The 18,923-nt window shown below is 55.0% G+C and overlaps 1 protein-coding gene across 1 annotated transcript in view; it reads right to left on the bottom strand.

Annotated features, from left to right (window-relative positions):
- Positions 1-18,923, bottom strand: part of Disc1 (DISC1 scaffold protein) — a 165,708-nt gene that overhangs the window by 46,873 nt on the left and 99,912 nt on the right. Inside the window, exon 10 of the mRNA XM_077105119.1 lies at positions 9,084-9,144. Coding sequence (XP_076961234.1) covers positions 9,084-9,144 — 61 coding nt within the window. The remainder of the gene's footprint in view (positions 1-9,083; positions 9,145-18,923) is intronic.

Here is an 18,923-nt window from a genome sequence, read left to right as displayed (position 1 = left end):
CCACACCTGCGATGGCTGCTGCAGACGTGTCATCAACTAGGTGGGAAGAGGACATCGGCTTCATGACTGCCCTGCCACTAGAAGGCACAGCTGAGGAACTGAAGGAGCTGTTCTGTTTTCACTAATCACACTCAGAACCTAACAGTTCGTACCGTGCTAGCAAATTAAAGCATCCAGCAATCTTTTTTTTTTTTTTTTAATGTTTTTAGTTTTCAATGGACCTTTATTTATTTTATTCATTTACTTGAGGTGCTGAGAATCAAACCCAGTGCCTCACACATGCTAGGCAAGCACAGTACTACTGAGCCACAACCCCAGCCCACTTCCTGCAATCTTGATGGTGCTTCCCTGAATCATTAAAATGTCTTCTCCTTTAATAACTAGATGTCTACTGACAGGGTTGCCACTGATACAGCAATTAATCTTTCTCCAAGATTTCTCAATTCTCACTCAAATGCATGAAAAACACTCAAGCTACGGTGGTTTCTCTTGGTCTGTAAACATCATCTGAGTCTAGACATTCCTCATTCATGAATTACAATTGTCTTTAAACACGAACGGGCACCACGAAGAGTGAGCCCCCGGCAGAGCCTGGGCACCACCTCAGCTGGGCACCCTCCTGAGTGGAGCCTGACCTGGGGATCTCCCTGATGACTTCCTGCCAACCTGTAACCAAACAGAGGAGGCAGGTGTCCTCGCCCTGGGCACTGCCAGGTGTCCAACCTCCTCAAGTGGCGCTGATGTCTTCACGGCCCTCAGAGGGCAGAGGGCACTGCTCCGGAGCAGAGAGGCTGGTCCAGAGACCCCCTGCTTTACACGGCAGTTCATGTCCATCCGCTTTCTATTCCATTCCTCAAAATGACAGACATTTTCTTTCCCAGACTATCTTTTTAAAACAGCCTCATGCCCTCTTGAGTGGAAAACATCAATGACAAAGGACAGGAGGGCAGACGACCCACACTCCTACCTCTCCACTCAGAGGCACCTGCCTCGCAGGACCGACCCCTGCGCCTTGCGCTGCCAGGGTTGCTCCATGGTGCAAGCACTAGGAAAAGCCCCCCCACCCCCACGCCATGCCCACAGGGCTACTCTTCTGACCCCTGGCCTCTGCCGCCCACCTGTGCTCCCGGGCAGCACTCAGCTCCCCAAAGACACCATCAGGGAAGGGGAGCCCATGTATTGGAGTTCATTGCCCACCCATTGTCTTTGTCTCTGAGGTCTGTGGTCCAGACGCCAGGCACGGAGGCCCTGTGAGTCATTCCCCAGCCTCTGGGCTCAAAGCAAAGCTCAGGGCTCTCCCAGTCTCAGAAGTCCCACCAGGATCCATAGGCCCACAAGCCTCAGTTGCTCCAGAATCTCTCCTCCGCCCTGCTCTGGCTCTGGGAACCTCTGCCCGCTCCAAGCCTCCTGCCACATGTGAAGGAGGACTCGGCTGCCCCATTTCCCTCCCTCCTGCCCTCTGCAGGAGGTGCTGACAGCAGGTCAAAAGGCAGGCAGCAAAACACTGAGTGTGGGTACCTGAGCAGGCTGGCCACCCTGCCTGGCGGGGCGCCTTGTGGGGTAGCAGCTGCAGGCAGACCGCTCTCCTCCTTCCCTCACCAGGAGGAAGTTCACTCCTGCTTTTGTAAACTAAGGACTGTTCTTTCAACAGACTGCCTTTATTTCATCATTCTCACTGTGCCGGGTGGCAACTAGAGTGACGGCGACCGTGGATCATGCCTTACTGCCAACATCAAACATTCTTTATCCTTTTCTTTATTAGCCCATCTTTATATGGGAAATTGAGTCTTGAGGTGGTGTACTATTCTAGCAAAGGCCCTGGGCTCAGGGGTGGCCTCACTCGAGTCTGTGTCTAGCGTCTCAAGGCGGAGCTCGACTTCACCTCTGCATGCCTCAGTTCTCTCTGGAAGTCAGGAGAGAGGACCAGGAGACCTCTCCAGAGGCCCTGCCCCTGCGAAGCCCCCAGACTGACCTCAGGTCTCCTCGCTGACATCAGGAAACAGGAGCAGGTGGTGTGGGATGCCCAGGGTCCTCTTTGTTTTGAAGTAATGGCTCAAGAGAAGGGACACCCTTTATGCTACTCCAGAACCTCTTCTTCAGCCCAGACCCTGAGCCGGGGAGAGCAGCCTGGTCCTTCCACTGGGCCCTGGCCCTGCGGAGGCCAGAGGATCAGGCTTTCTGACCGCCCTAACTAGGGAGCAGGACTTCTCCTCGGAGCTCTGCACGGTCTTTCTAAAGAACTAGATCTCATCATGTGGACACTTGGGAGGAGAAGCAGCTATTTCTGAGTAAAAATTCATCACTGGTGTTTTAGAGAATGGAGAGTATCATACATTAGAAGTCAAGTTTATTAGAAGACCTGCCAAGTTCATTAGAAGTCTCTCATTTGCATTGGCCTTTGCGTTGGCCATAAATTTAGTAATTTTTGTTACTAAATTTAGCTCAGTATCCAGAACAGTAACGTCTGCAGCAGGGAGTCTGGTCCTCATCTAAGACTACAAAATCTCCCCATCTTTGTTTGTCCTTCCTTTTCTTTTTACTCTTTTTGATTCATGCCACTTTGTTACATTTTATGTATCACTTTTTCTGTATGTATGCTTGCTAAAGCATCATTACTTTAAGAATACTTAAGATTTTTCTGCATGAGAGGAAATAATGTAAAAATGAAACAAACAATCAGTGGTGATTTATTAAATTAGTGAGCATGTAGTGATTTCCATTTTACCTGTTCACACCTAATAAAGCATTTTCAATCCTTGTTTCTCTTTGAAAACCAGACAAACAATCCAGCCAAATGGCCTCAAAGTTCAAAGTGGACAAGACCCACAGTGAGTGTTCTCATGACCACTTCCCCTGTGACATGCAGGATTGAATTACCTGCTCAGAAGGGAAACAGGGCCCTGCGGCCGTGTCTCCACCCATGGCTGGACTTCCACGCATTCATGAGCCCCCAGAAGCAGTGAAGTCAGAGGCAGAGTTTGTGCCACAGCAGGCCACTGATGCCTCAGGGCTGCAAGGAAACAGGAGGAGCCAGAGAGGCAGAGATGGCCTTCAGCAGAATCAGCAGGATAGCCGCTCCGCTCAGAGACCAGCCTCAGGTGAGGACAGGAAGGATGCTGCACCTCCCAATCTCTGCACCCTCACTGCCCAGGAGAGAGAGAGAGCTGAAACTGTCCCCACCTGGGTACAGAGGTAACCGACGGGAAAGAAAGGCCTGCACTTCCCGCTCAGGCTCTCCAAGGCTGCAGAGGGAAGAGGCGGGGGCCCTGCGTGGGGAAGCCCTGGCTCTGCGTGAGGACTCCGTCCTGAGGAGGGCATGTTCAACTTGTGCCCACCAAGCCCAGAGGGAGAGGTGTCCACCAGCAACCAACAATCGAGTGAACTGTAGGGAGGGACAGGGAGGCCCTTGCTTGGTTTCCTCTGATCCCCGGGGGACTCCCAGCAGGCAGCTTTCTGTCAGATCCACTTCCTTCCACTCCCTCTGCATTGCTGAGATGTTCCTGGGGGTGGGAGGAGCTGGGTGCCCAGGACGTTCAGATTGCCTGGCACAGTTGGTGCATTCCATGTGGCTCTGAGGAGCCCACTCCTCACTGCAGACCTCCCCCTAGGAAGCAGACAGGGAATCTGGGTAGCACAGTGGGGTGGGCAGACTCTAGAGGGCCACGCTCTGAGCAGGTCTCAATCCCTGCCTGGAGGCCCCAGTGCAAGCTCAGGTAAGCTGGTTCCCTGCCCTCTGCCCTCCAGCCCCCAGTCTCTGCCTTCCTCACCTCCTGGGTGCAGCTCCAGTGCGACTCCTCCAACTCCTCCTCTAAGGACTAACTAGCTCTTGCTTCCCTTTGTGGATGTGGGACACAGAAGGCCCCTGGGAGAGGAGGCCACTTGCTGGATGTGAGACTGGATCGGTGTTAGGAAGTAAGGAAATGGACATTCTCTCCAGCACTGTCTCTACATGTTTAAATGACTCCTGCACTTGCAAAGAAAAAGACACGCGTGTGCTCTAGTACCCATTTCCTCCCTGACATTCATGTGTGACCTTCTTCATATGTAACATTTCTAAAGACAGAATCTCAATGGGTGAAATGGAAGCATGAAGTACATATTCTAAAACGTCCTTCCCACCCCTTTGGAAACAACTCTCCAGAGGCCCTGTCTTCAACCTAAACCCATCTTCACCGAGCTTGGCAGGTGGCCAGCCACCCTTGTTCTCAGTAGTGACGGAGAAGCCAGGGAGCCTGGGAGGGACAGGTCTGGGTCTCAGAGAGCATCCTGCACATGCGCAGTGCCGCCTCAGCTGGAGGGCGCTCCCTGGAAGTCCAGCCACTCAGTAGGCTTCTCCCTGCCATTGCTGACACTGCCCAGCTGACGTGGAAGGCCAGCACCATTTTGCCAGATTCTTCCCACTCCAGGAAGCTGTCTGCTCCTCTGGTTTTGCCAACATCTGGACCAGAGACTGAATGACCACACAAACTGGCTGAGAAGGGGCCAAGGCAGAGACGGCCAGGGCCCTCTCCAGCCCACCTCCCCCCTGCAGCGACCTCTGGGCCTCCTTCAGCAGGGAGTTCATGGGCACCATGACTCTTCGCCTATCCGTGTGCACATTTCAAGATTATTAGAAGATTAATGTGAGTTGTTTAAAAAAAAAAAAAAAAAACTGAATTACCTTTAGAGCAATTTGTCAGCCTCTAAATTTCAAAGAAGATTTCAGGTGAGACCAAAGCGCTCTCGAGAGTTTCTTCTAAAGCCAAGACAACCTCTGAAGAATTTTCCAACTACCTCCAAGCTCAAAGCAGATTGTAATGATTTTCCTGTTTTCTTTTCTGATTATAAAAGTGTGATTCACACTCACACACTTGAGAATTGCAAGCAGAGTTCCAGGAAGCAAAAATAACCCACAATCCACAAAACTGCATTCTCTCCAGCACCGTCTCTACATGTTTAAATGACTCCTGCACTTGCAAAGAAAATGACATGCATGTGCTCTGGTACCCATTTCCTCCCTGACATTCATGGTTTATCTTCAACTTCAGGGAAAACCTAGCAGAGAGAGGACGGGAGAGAGTAGAAAGAAGGGGGCTACCATCGGTCCTGCTTGCAAAAGATCCCATAAGTTTACCCAAAACCAGCACACATGAGGCAGGGGGTACCCGCCAGAGATGAGGGTTTGCCCTGCACAACAAAGAATCCCTTTTTACAGTGGTTAGAGACACAAGATTTGAGATCGATGAAAAAAAAGTAGCCCATCTACAAAGTAAAGATGGAAAGCTTCTTTTGACCCCATGATAAAGGAAGATAACAAAGAGCACATAATAACTGAGATAACAGAAATAAAAACCCTTCAGCAACGAGGGAAAGAGCTAAGTCAACACAATCCTGCACTGTCCCCTCTGAAGGCGGACCTGGAGGAGGAGAGTACGTGGCACGGAGCTTCAAGGGCAGGATTGGCTGTTGCCATCTGTTTTAGTCAGGTGTTTCTCTTCTGTGACGAAAGAACGCCACCAGAGCAATTTCAGGGGAGGGAAAGTTTATTGGGGGCTCACAGTTTCAGAGGTCTTAGTCCACAGAAGGTCAGCTCCATTCCTCAGGGGTCAGGGTGAGGCTGAACACCATGGTATGGCTCACATGATGATCAGAAAGCAGAGGGAGATTCCCCTGCCAGATATGAATATATGCCCAGAGCCACGCCCCAATTCCCACCCCTCTAGCCACACCCACCACTGCCATCACCACCCAGTTAATCCCACCAGGGAATTCATTTATTGGGTTAAGACTCTCACAACCCAATCACGGCTCCTCTGAACCCTCTTGCACTGTCTCACATGTGAGCTTTGGGGGACACCTCACCTCCAGTCTCTCTAATCTCCCATCATTACCCCTGAGATCTGATGGCCAGGATGTGGGTTTGGATGCTACGTCTTCTCAAGCCACTGACTTTTGAATCTAATAGTTAAGAATAAAGTGTCGAGAGGTGACCGCTATTGATCCGTTGATTGGAACACTGAATCTGATTTAGGCTCTCCATGTGCCAGACAGCCTGCCACCTCCAGGACACCAGGCTGGTGGGGCATGGGATAAGCCCTGGAGGAGCAAAGTCTGCCAGAACCAGACGGCCCTCACAATGGACTGTCGCGTGTGGCTGCCAGGTGGTGCCCGCAGGAGCAGGAGGGGCAGGCAGGGCTTCACAGAGGGGCATGTGCGCTGTGTCCTGGTTTGAGTGTTCATGGGGCAGCAGGGGACTCTGCAGCGGTGCTGCATAGGTGACTGGGGCACCCAGGGAGTCCAGCAAGTGGGGCGCCTTGGGCACCATGCGGTGGGGACTGCAGACAAGACTGGGCCAGCAGGCTGCAGCCCCTCACAAGAGCCCATGGGACGTGGCAGGGCCAGCAGCTACGCAGCGGGGAAGGGAGCCCAGCAGTGATGATGTTAGTCCTGCTGTGGAAAAGTGCAGGCTGATGTGGGAGAGGCCTTTAGGAAGAGGCTTCACTGCCCTGTGGGAACAGGAGGGACACTTGGAGAGTGACTGCAGAGCCTGGCTGCTGCCTCCCTCTGGCTGAGTGACACAGAGAAGAAAGAGGCACCTGCACCAACAGGCAGAGGTCAAACAGAGCCCTCCTGTGGTGTCTCCCCTTTGTGGAGGAAGGAGCCGTTATGCATGTGCACCTGACTCCAAGGCAGAGGACCGCAGCCAAGCCCTGCTCTAGTACCCAGCTCTCTTCTGTGCCATGCAGATCCCCTGGGTCACAGCTGGCCTCTACCCTCCTCCAGCAGCTGACTGACTTTCCCACAGACAGGGACACTGAGCCCTCTGACTGCACCTAGCGTCCAGGTCTCTGTACACCTAGAGAGTGACAAAGCCCGTGTGGCCATCTGCGTGTGCCTTTGAACCGCAACTGGCCAGATGGGAATCCCTGTGCACTGCCCTTTAAGGGCATCCCCTGCAGTGGCCCAGCAGGAGGGAGTGGACCAGCCTGCTCTCAGCAGCTTTCTTTCCAAAGCCCTGTCAGGCCACGGGATGCCACGGGGACTTTGGCCAACATCTGCCACCAGCTTTAGTCACTTGATGCCTTGCAGTGTGCACTGAGTGGTCACCATGAGGCCAACTGCACCAGGGCAGAAAACCATTTCTGTGCCTCAGGTGTTGTTTCCTTGGAGAGGAAGAGACGTGATAGACCATCAGGGGAGATGGACATCAGGGCATGTGAGCACAGCCATCATCACTTGGGGACAGCACTGCCACATGAGGGGCTGGCCCTTACCACCCATTTGGCAATGTCCACTTTGATCTGAGGCACCTATAAAACTGCCTTCTCAAGAGTATACACCCTGGCTGCCTGGTCAACTCCCACCCCACCAGCCACCACCCTGGCCACAGGACAATGTGGAGGCCTTCTAGGTGCAAATGGACGTGAGTCAAGAGGTCAAGGACAATTGGCTTGGGGGCATCTGCATGGCTGAAGAGGCAGAGAGAGTGGCGGAGGTGATGGGAGAGGACATGGGTGTCTACCACCTGGCTGTGTTCATTGAACCATCTGTGCAAGCACAGGCTTCCGCGCACCTGACATCAGCACTGGCAAGTCCCTGTGGATGTACTCCTGGACAAGACAGGTGGCCTCATGGCCCTGCCGGATGCCCCAGGCAGCCCGGAGAGCACGGTGCAAGACCACTGCTCAGGGGTGGGCAGCCACAGCAGGTTCAAAGGAGGCACTTAACCCTGAGGATGGGCGAGGACTGGACCCACCAAGGTCCAGTGGTGTGCAGCTGGGAAAAGCCTCAGGAGGCCAGGCGAAGGAAGAGGGGTGGAGCCGCCTGGCACATGCCAGGTACCCTGGGGAAGGATAATGTCTCCCCTTTGAGGCGGCTCCTCTTCTAGGAAAACCCAGAGGCCTAGAAAGAGCAGGAGGACCTGCACACTGGAACAGGGGGATGGCTGGTGATGGTAACCCCCGAGGACACAGTCACCAGGAGAAGCTATGAGCCTTGGGAAGGCATTTGGACATGAGCTGAGGACAAAGGGCAGTCACCTGCAATGCCAGGCTGTGTTTAAGACACACGCTCAGGGCCCTCAGGACAGAAAACAAGGAGGATGCTGGAGGCAGGGAGCCGCGCTGTGAGCTGGCCGTTCCCGGAGAGGACAGTGCACGAGCAGACAAAGGTGGCCCTGCAATGTGCCCAGGAGGCAGGGTCGACCAGACTTGGGGTCTGAGGGGGACAAGAGGGCAGGGAGCCAGCCTGAACCCAGGGTTCTTGCCTCAGCCAAGCCACACCAATGGGCAGCGCCTCCCCCACTCCCTGCTAGCCACTTTCAACAGTCTGAGGTGTGGGAGGCAGGGAATGGCCAGGCAGAGAGTGTGTCGCTTTCCACAAGGAGAACAAACCCTCTAGAGCGAGTGCCCCGCTACCCCTGACAGCAGGCTCCACCACCTCCCAGGGAGACCTGTGGGCCCAGGGCACTGTCCCAGGACAGGTCCCAGACGTGGCCTTTCTGAAGAGCTACTTAACCACTTCCAAAATAGTAGCAACACATAGCCCTAAAACCAAATGCCTCCCAGGGCGGAGAGCACATTCTGCATTCCCAAACTTGCTCCTTAATTAGGAGCAGAGCCTGGTGGCTGGTTCGTTTTCAGAAGTACGCATGAGGAGAGCCAGAAACATCTCAACATGCCACAGCTGCCTGAGGGTCCTCGTGTCTGAATTCCTAACTGGGTTAAAAAAAAACAACCAGGAATGTTCACGCTGGTTGATTCAGGATTCAAAACAGAACCTACGACGTGCATTTCTGTATTGTTCAAACCATGTCTAAATGGATTCACAAGGCATGAGGCGGAATCCCATGCTTGTCCTTACCAAGGGACATGAAGGCTGTCCTGTGTTCTCCCCAGGACACAGCAAGCATCCCAGGCGATTTGCTTTGTAAAGGTGGAAACCTGGGCCGAGAGATATTTGTATGGCACCTGCTCCTCCCCTGGGGGCCCAGAGGACTTCACTTTTTCTTGGCAAGCCCTTCTCACGAACTGGACTAAATTCCGGTGAACCCTCGTGGAGCCTCCAGGTGCGCCCAGGGTCTGTGGTGCAAGTATTCTCCTCACCTGCGCAGGTTTCCCTCAAGCACCTCCATGTACTTCACGGTCTTCTCCTTCACACTGGCTTCTGCAAAACAGAAGTGCAACATGAATGTCCCTGAAGTGAGACAGAAACCAGAACCACACAGGCCCAGGACATGTCCAGGATCGTGGCCACGCCTCTGGCAACGGAGGCCTCCTATGTCAGGAAAACACTGAGGCCCATCACGGCAGGAACCTGTGTCCTGTGCAGGGAAGGAGGCTGAGGTTTCGGGTGTCTCTGAGGGAGTCAGAGATGGGGCACCCTCACTGTGCTGTCCTGGCTTGGTTCCTTCCAGGCCACACACTGACCACCCGCCCATCAGTGGTCATGGGTGCTCCACACACCTCCCCACCTGCAGCCAGCTCGGCTGTTGGACACAGGGAAAAGAACAGAGTGTGGAGCATCCTCTGCCCTACAGGAGATGCAGGAGATGCAGCCGAGGACCACAGGCCCACTCACTGGCATGACCCTCCAGTGAGGCCAGCCACCATCTGAGTTAATGCAGAGCACACCAGTCATCAAATACACACAGAAGGGGCAAGTGGCAGCGAGCGCTGGACATGAGGAAGACCTGAACCCCAGAGCAGGTTCTGAGGACTGGATAGCCCCTTCCCAGGCGCTGAGCATGGGCATGAAGTGCTCCGAAGGGCACCCGCAGGGGTGGCACTTGCAGAGGGGGCTGTAGTGGCCATCCACTGTCAGGGCAGCTTCCCTGCTGGCCTCATTCTGGACTCCGCTTAGTCTCCAGGTAGTCCACATTGCAGGGTTCACTACCACTGGGAACTGGGAACCCGCAGAGCAGAGGCCCGCCTGCCCCAAATGGTGCCCCTGGAGTCTGGGGTCCCACTCTGCCAACGTGTATGTTGGAGTAGGGTCAGGTGTATGGAAGAACTGGAAATGCACCCTAGACCTCCTTGCAAAGAAACTAAATATTTACACAAAAAATAAAACAATCGGAAATTTTGGTTCATTGCTTCATAAAAAAGAGATACTTGGGCAATAAAACTGTTTATGTCATGTGCTAAGTGTTTTTCCAGGTGACTTGTTCAACATAATCATCCCTCGGTGTCCAGGAGGTGGACAACAGGACCCTTCCCAAATGCCAGAGTTTGAGATGCTAAGTGCCATCTATAAAAGGGCAGAGAACCTGCATGTAACCCACACACATCCTCGTGCATGATCTAAATCCTGGATTCCTGGCAATGCCTCAGACGGTGGGAATGGCCTGTGAATAGTTGTTCCGTGTTTAGTACAGACCCGGGTTTTGTCAAATAGTCCCAATCTGAGGTGGGTTGGATCCATGGATGCAGAACCCCAGATCAGAGGGCTGACTGGCTTTTCTTTTATTTTAACACCTGCCACATGCCAGGTATTGTCTGCGTGTGGGGATTTGCCTGTCACCAGAAGGCTCTACAAAGCAGAGCTCTGCTCAACAGCCGATCTGGAACAAGTACAGCAAGTTCCAAAAGTCCCAGACGGAGAAGCTCTTCCTGCTCCACATCCCATTCCCTTGGGAAAGGTCAGCAAACAGAAAAGCTCAAGACTCCTGCTTCTGCAGCGGTTACATCCTGACCTGGCGATGATTGAGAGTAACACAAAAGTTCCCTCGAAACTTAAGGTAAGTACTGTAGAGAGCAAGTTAAAGAAAGACAATCAGGGCTGCAGAGCGGTGACAGCAGGCCTCCTGGGAGGGTGGTGCCCGAGTAATAGCTTGCAGAGGGCAGGGGAGAGATGGCAAGCATTCTGAGCTGAGCAGGGCAGGCAGAAGGGCAGCCAGTCTGAAGGTCCCAGGGCCAGAGCCACCCTGAGTGCACCACAAAGTGGCTGGGGCCCAGTGCTCCACGGAGAGAAGAGACAAGGCAGGCAGAACCCAGGCCCAGTCATGTGGCCATGGGGCAGACTGTGCTCCCAAACGGAGCCCCAGCTTGCCTCTGGCCCCAAACACTGTTCTAGAACCTTCCGTTCCCCATCCAGAGGCAAAGCCCATTTCCCTCCCAGGAATCTGGACAGGCTGTGACCTCTCCATACCCAAGTGTGATGGGATTCCATACAACTCTGCCTGGCCCCCTCTCCTGGGAGCCGGCCACCATGTCACGAGGAAGCCCATGTCCCATGGTGCCATGTGCAGGGGTGGAGCCAACAGACAGGTGCAGGCCTCAGCCCGCAGCCAGCATCAACCCCAGACGTGCCTGACAGGCTGTCAGTGCTACGCCTTTGCACCAGAGGGACCCAGACATCACTGACAGACAAACCAGCCCACACACCTGTCCAAATTCCAGCTCTCAGAACTCACAGACCTCAGTGATGGCGACACCGTGACATGTGGCTGCAAGAATCAGAAAGTCTCTGCCAGGGCTGTAAGTCCCAGACTAAATGGGAGATGCTATAGAGTAAGGGGGACTGGCTCATGGTCACCAAGCTGAGGATCACAGAGGACAGGGTGGAAGCAGACAGATGCTGGGAAGTTCCTATTATCATCCAGGAGAAGGCCACCAGCTGTCAGGGAGGAAAGGAATTGCTGTACCTCACCATCAAAGTGTCATAGCCCGTCTCAAAAGACCATATAAGAAGAGAGGGCATAACAGGTTCACCGGGCCAGTTTTATGTCATGCAGGACCCAAGGACCCAGGGAAAACCATGGGAGATGCTGGGTGGTACAGGAGGTACTAGGTGCCACAGGAGGTACTGGCTGCCAGGGAGGTGCTAAGTGCCACAGTTAATGCTAAGTGCCACAGGAGATGCTGAGCACCATAGTTGGTGCTGAGTGCCAGGGAGGTGCCAGTGCCACAGTTAGTGCTCAGTGCCGTGGGATATGCTGAGTTCCACAGTTAGTGCTAAGTACCATGGGAGATTCTGAGTGCTGTAGTCAGTGCTCAGTGCCACAGGAACTGCTCAGTGCCACAGTTAGTGCTCAGTGCCACAGGAGGTGCTCAGAGCCACGGGATGTTCTGAGTTCCACAGTTAGTGCTCAGTACCATGGGAGATTCTGGGTAGTCAGTCTCAGTGCCACGGTGGGTGCTCAGTGCCACAGGATATGCTGAGTTCCACAGTTAGTGCTAAGTACCATGGGAGATTCTGGGTGCTGTAGTCAGTGCTCAGTGCCACGGGAGCTGCTTAGTGCCACAGTTAATTCTAACTGCCAGGGAGGTGCCGAGTGACAGGGAGAGGCTGAGTGCTCCAGGAAACACTAATGGATCAAAGAGAAGGGACCCCAGGGCTCCTGATAAAGGTAGGAAGGCATGTGCTTCTCCCCTTTGCCAAGGGATGCTGACGACGACGTGATCCAGGCCACACCACCAGAGTGGAATGCACGTAACTAGGTTACTCCAACTAAACAAAAACCGTTTGACACTTGAATGTAGTTAATCAGTGAAATGTTTACAGAGTGTAGGCCACATACACAAACCACCATCCAGGTGTCCAGTCTCGGCCCACTTCACACAAGACGCTATGCCCGACATGCCAAGGACCCCACCCCAGGGACACAGAGATGGCTAGGCCCAGGCGCTGACCCTGACCTCTCCCTGTGGGGCACCATACACAGTCTTCATCAGAACCAAAAACCCAAAAACATCCCGTGGGCCTGATGGAACACTGACCGTGGCCCCCGCAGTACCCTTTCAGGGTAGGCATGGCAGGAGGGAGAAGAGCAGTGCGGGCCCAGCTGGGTTTCCGCGGATGACAGCCTGCGTCTGCCTGACAGAGGGCAGCACTGCTAGTCATGGACGTGGGCAGGAGGTGAGCAGCAGTCTCTGGCAGACTGGCCGTGAAGTCGCACAGAACACGGCTTCCGCGAACTGAGGTGGTCAGGAGGGCAGCCGCTGATTCCGAGGCCTAAACGTGGACAGGAGCCAGGGCTCTCCGTGGGGCCGCCCACTCGTGTGGTCAGACATTAGCTGCTCCACTGAGGGGCTTGGCCATCACACAGTACCTGGAAGGCCTGGCCTCACTTCGGAAAAACAAGACTTCAGATTTCAAAATTTCACTCCTCACTGGCAGAGGTGCCCAGAGCAGAGTATGGGAAAATGCCACATCACCCCAGGACTCAGCTGTCCAGACCGGACCCAAATCCAGTGCCCATCCCTCCACCTCCACTGGCCGTCCTGTGGGAGGCACAGGCTGAGGTTTTCCTTCAAGTGCCACTCAGAGAGCTCTGAACAGCAGCCCTGAGCCCAGAGCCCATCGCAAGGGCCAGCCAGTCCTCTGCCCAGGTCTGTAGAAACAGAGCAGGCAGCAGAGAAGGAAGGAGACAGAGTAGGAGCTCCGTGGCCAGCGCTCACACATGCAGCCCCAAAACCCCCGGTCTCACCAGCTGGGCCTGTTGCCAGCCCACACACCTCCCCTACTGGCCCCTCACCTGTCCCCTGCCCTCACTCCCAGGGGCAGATGCCAGACACCACCAGCTAACAGATACCACCAGAACAGTCACTCACACCCCAGTTAGGCCTGCTGCCCTGTGCAGACTCCCGATGCCCTGGAAGCCCTGGGCCCAATAAATCAGCAGGTGTCAGGACAGAAGGGAGAGCCAGCCGATGCCACAGGGTGGAAGCAAGCCGGGAGCAGGAAGGTCCCTTCCAGCCTTGCGCATGCCTCGTCCGATATCCTTGCCAGTGGAAAGAAGCCCCTGCCCACATCGATCCCCACTGACCCTGGGGGCTCCCGGGGCTGATGCTCTACTTTGCAGCCTGTGACTGCAGGGTGTGGGGTCTGGTAACTGAGCTGAGTGTCAGACCTGCTCAGCAAGCTGCTGACTCCCTCTAGCACAGTGCAGGTAAGAGCAGCCTCGTTCTCTGATTCGTCCCTTCCTCCCTCCCTCAACATAACACACACACACATATGCACACATGCATACACAGGTGCACACACATGCTCACACGAACACACACATGCACAGATTGAATTCTCGTCCTTCTTGTTGACAGGACAAGGAATGCAACCTGGAACTTGCTTTTTAAGATGAAAAACTTTCTTCTTGAAATATTTGATGTTAAAAAAACAAAAATAAACAAACAAAAAACCACCATATCCACCTGATCTTCCTAGGCTAGAGAAAGTAGCCCCACCCCCTAGCTAGCGGGACGCTTCCAGCTGCGTCATTTACTTCATTCAAGTCTCACAATAATTCTCTGAATCCCTTTTGAGGATGACGAGGCTGAGGCTGAGGGAAACCATTTCACAGAGTAAATGAAAACTTCAGGCCCAGCTGGTTTATGCCAAATCTACACCTTTAACCAACCCACACTTCCGAGGCCCAGGGTGAGGAGGCCGCTTATGGACCTCACTGGGGCACTCTCAGTTTCCAGGAGGGAACTTGCCCTCTGGAGCGGGGGCTCCCGTACACGACTCTGGGAGTTCTTCTTGCAAGAGGGTCCTGCGACACCATGCGTTAGGCTGGGGACAGGCCGGCTCCCTGCCCCTGCACTTCCTGGCACAGAACCCAGGGGTTTAACAATTCCCAGGTCAGGTCTCCCAGCGTTAAGAAGCTGCGCTCACCTAGCGTCTCAGTGATGGCTTTCATTTCCGTGTTCTGGTGGGGTCTTGCTGACCCCACAGGGGTGGACCCTCCTGGAGTCAGTGACTCCTACAGAACCCGCCCTTCCCACCCCAGCCAGAGCACAGCCCACACACCTCCCCTGCTGGGCCCTCATCTGTCCCCTGCCCTCACTCCCAGGGCAGGTGCCAGACAACCAGGGACTGCCCCTGCACCAGAGCCCTGAAACCTCTCACGCTGGCCGCCCCAAGCCTGCCTGCCCTGCCTGGCCCACCCCATCCCTCAAAAGCGACAGGGAACGCTCTGTCAACATCCCTCCCTCTCCTCCTGACTACCCCAGTGCTTCCCAAGTGGCTTTGCAGAGCACAGCTGCCCCTTCTTCTGGAACTGAGAGCACCTAGCTCCCTTCTCCGCCGCAGGCGTCTCCTGACCTGGCTAATGTCAGAGCCACATGCTAACATCTGTGGGACCTGCTGCATTTAGCCACTTGCTGGTCATCGCTTCAAGTGCCCGGTGTGTGGTCACCTGCTGTCTCTGCCCCTGCCCCATGCTATAGCAATGAGCCTGTTCCTACCCACATCTGCAGTTCATTCTGAAATGGACAAGGGAGAAGAGAAGGTCAAGCCTGGCAGCGTGAGCACGGTTAGCAAAATGAATTTCAACCATATGGAAGTGGCTGATGGGGAATGCAGTCCTTCACCTCCCCCAGGGTGTGGCTGTGAGCCCCGGAACAGCACAGGCCTGGCCAGCTCCGGGCAGGCAGGCAATGCCCCTGGGTACCAGGGAGTACCCACCTGGTGCACCTCCTGGTACCGTGGTACAGCGCCCCAACACTGGGCTTTGCATATCTGCCTGTCATGTCTTCCATTCCACGCAGCAGAGCTGGGAGGCAGGGAAGGCGGAATGCAGAGCTCAGACAGGAAATGCAGGGTTGCCCTGCTGCGTCCTGAGGGGTCAGGTACAATGTTCCACATGGCTCTTCCCACTGGAGAGGGAGCCCATGTTCCTCCTCACCCCTGCACTGGTCTCCTGGGCCTTGGAACAGAAGCCAAGCACCCACCCAGGGCTTTCAGGGCCTGCCCCCGCATGGGCCCTGTCCCCTCTCCCCTGGTCAGCTCCTTAATTCACCGCAGAGCCCTTACCCCTGCCCCTGCCCATGAGCCCCCCCCCCACTTCCCTGCCAGGGCTTTCCCATCCCATAGGACTCAGCTGTAAGGTCTCCTCCTTTGTGGACACTCCCTTCTAGTCACTGGCTGCCTGGGACTTCCTCTGTGTTTCTCGACAGTTGCCTCCAAGTCCTTACAACAGTGGTGACTTCCCCTGCTTTTGGTCTGTCTCTCCTATTAGAATCCAAGTTTCCTGACTGACAGTGTATCAGCAGCGGGGTGTCTCACCCCTTGGGTTCCTTGCTTTTCTGGCCATGCTCCTGGGTCCCACTGTCCTTTTTCAGAGCATAGAGTGGCATGTGGGAAGCACCCTGGAGGTGAGTGCAAGTGGGGGCTCCTTGTCTCCCTGGGGAAGCACCAGGGCCACTTGTACCATGCACTCGCAGGGGTGGGGTCACAGGGCCCCTGTGTGATCCCAGCACTCGGCCTAGAAACCCTCGCCAAGGCCAGCAGAACAGCCACGTTTATCTCTGTGGGCCTGACGGTGGCTGAACGAAACCCTCCCTGGGAACTAGGATGCAGGACTATGGGCGGGCGCAGCAGAGCAACCTGCTGCCCACCTGGTGCCTTCAGGCAGACACCTGTGCCCCTGCTGAAAAGTTGTTCTCCGCCTGCTGCCTGCTGCCTGCTGGGTGGGCAGAGCCAGGGGACCAGGGCTCCCTGGGAGACAGAATGAAGGAGGTCAGCCAGGACAGACTGGCTGGCTCTGGCCCCCCACAAGTGGGGAATGAGCTGCCATGTCCAGGCAGGAGCATGTCTCCAACCTCTGACTCTGGAAATTGTATCTGGGACAATGCTAATGTGAAATCTGGACACACTGACACAGACGGTGGCATGCAGCGTCCCTAACCATTTACAGCAGTGTCCCACCCACCCGCCCCTCCCTGTTACCCCTCAAGAGCACCAGGTCGTCAAGAATTTAAAAATAGCCTAATATGGATTTCAAGTAGAGTAAGCTAAATGAGCCCGATTTTCTACGCCTTTCATTTTGAATTATGCGCTGGATGTCTAGAGGCATGAGCTTGAGTGAGGAGGATGCGACATTTAAAATCTAATTTTCAAAAATCGGGTCCTAAGGCAGAACAGTGAAAATGCATTTGCACATATAATTGCGCCTGCAAATCGACACTGGCAGAACAGCGCCCGGCTGGCTTGCGCGACGGCCTGGCCCAGGCGCACCAAGCCACGGGAGCCAGCTCACTCACTCGGCGGGTACTAGCTGAGCCCTGCCCGGTGCCAGCTGGTGCACCCCGTGCCCAAGCAGATGTGCTCTGAGCTCACAGGCTGGAGCCCCTTGGGAGCTGGCAAGGGAGTGGCTCTGGTGAGGGCCTTCACCACATTGGGGGGTGGCGGGACAGGACAGCAGAGCCAGTGAGCTGAAGAAAAGCACCTTCTCCAGGCGGGCAAGGCAGAGGTTGGGCTCTTCGCCCAACACAGTGGAAACCTGCCCAGAGAAGGGAACAGGGAGGAGCAGAGGCAGCATGGCCAGGAGCCTACATGCAAGGCCGGAAGCAAAGGCGGACGGCACAGTGGAAAGTGGAACATCAGGCTGACTGAAGACCAAACTGGGCACCAGAAGACAAGAGGGCAGCGGCCAGAAGCCAGCATGGACACAGGTGGTGCATGGATTCAGCTTGACATGACCTCAGCCATCTTGATTCATAGCTGCCACCATTGTCCCTGACTGCATAAGCTCCCAGCACAGTGTGAGCAGACTAACCCACTAGAGTGGTATGTGGAGCTTGGCAACAGGACCCTGGGGCCAGAAAAGTGCCCTTGGTATCAGCTGGAGATGAACCAGGTGTCTCAAAGTCACTTTTTTGCTGAATACCCCTCTTTCTGACCACATCCCAGGGACCCTCTGGTCTAGCTGCAGCCCAGGGCCATACTGCCATCAGCAAGTTCCCAGCAAACCCGCCCCCTGCCATCCTGGACCTGTCTGCTTCTTTCTTTGGTCGCATGCACCTTCAGCCAGTTCTCATACCCAGACAGGGCTGTTTCAGAACCAGTGTGTGATAGGAGAGGTGCTGAGGATACAGACCTGGCAGGCATTATGGTCAGGTTGGATGTATCACCCACTCAGCTACTCACTGAGCACCTACTATGTGCTGGGCATGATTCATGTATCACCCACTCAGCAACTCACTGAGCACCTACTATGTGCTGGGCATGATTCATGTATCACCCACTCAGCAACTCACTGAGCACCTGCTACATGCTGGGCACCATCCAACAGCTAGAGCTGCAAGAGCAAAGCCCTGTCAGGCGAAAAGGTATCTGTGAACTGCCGAGAGTCCAGCCTGACTTGGAAGCCGCCTGTTACTACCTGCTGAATAGCTGAAGGAAGGGCAGAGGGAGCTGGCATCCAGGAGGGGACACAGAGAACGGCACAGTGAATGCCTGGGGCAATATAAACCTGAAAGGGACCATGCGAGCACAGAGTGGCCAGGGGAGGCCCCTGAGACGGAGGCGCTTCCACCAAGATGGCAGAGAGTCCATGCGCAGCAGGAGAGCTTGGCCATCTGGTGGACAGCACCAGAGAAGAACTGGGGAGGATGGGGATGAAGGCAAGTTCTTTGCCTTTCTAACACTTGACGCTGGGTGTGTCTGGGCAGTTGTGCTATAGAGGGTGGTCGAGGGGCTGAAATCAGGGAGGTGGAGAGCAGGGCCCCTATGTGTTTGCAAAGCCCAGAGAGGAGCAGGGCCACTCAAGATGGGGATTATTCATGCTGCCACAGACTGGATGTTTTAAAGCCACATGACAGATCATCTCCCCATCTGGTCAGCTCCCTGCTTAGGGTCTCCCAGGCTGAGAGGAAGGGTCCTTTCTGGGGACTCAGTTCAACCTGCTTCCAGGAGTTGGTGGTGCACGGTTCCCATGGCTGTGGGCAGAGGCCCCATCTCCTCCCTGCACAGCAGCTCTCCGGCTCACCGTCCCTCCCTCGTCCCCAGAACCAGCAGTGGCATGAGCTCTTCTCTGCTGGCTCTTCCCCCACTTCTCTCCTGTGCCCACCAGGGAAGGTGTTCCACGTCCAGGGCTCGGGTGGTCAGAGTGGGCCCACTGGCCATCCAGGATGGTCCCTCAGGATCCACAGCCTTCCTCAGGTCTGCACCGTCCTATGGCCTTATACTAAACGTCTTCACGGGTTCTGGGGTCAGGACATCCT

This window comes from Callospermophilus lateralis, chromosome 13 (genome assembly GCF_048772815.1).
Source record: "Callospermophilus lateralis isolate mCalLat2 chromosome 13, mCalLat2.hap1, whole genome shotgun sequence".
NCBI lineage: Eukaryota > Metazoa > Chordata > Mammalia > Rodentia > Sciuridae > Callospermophilus > Callospermophilus lateralis.
This window is presented reverse-complemented; position numbering and strand designations above follow the sequence as displayed.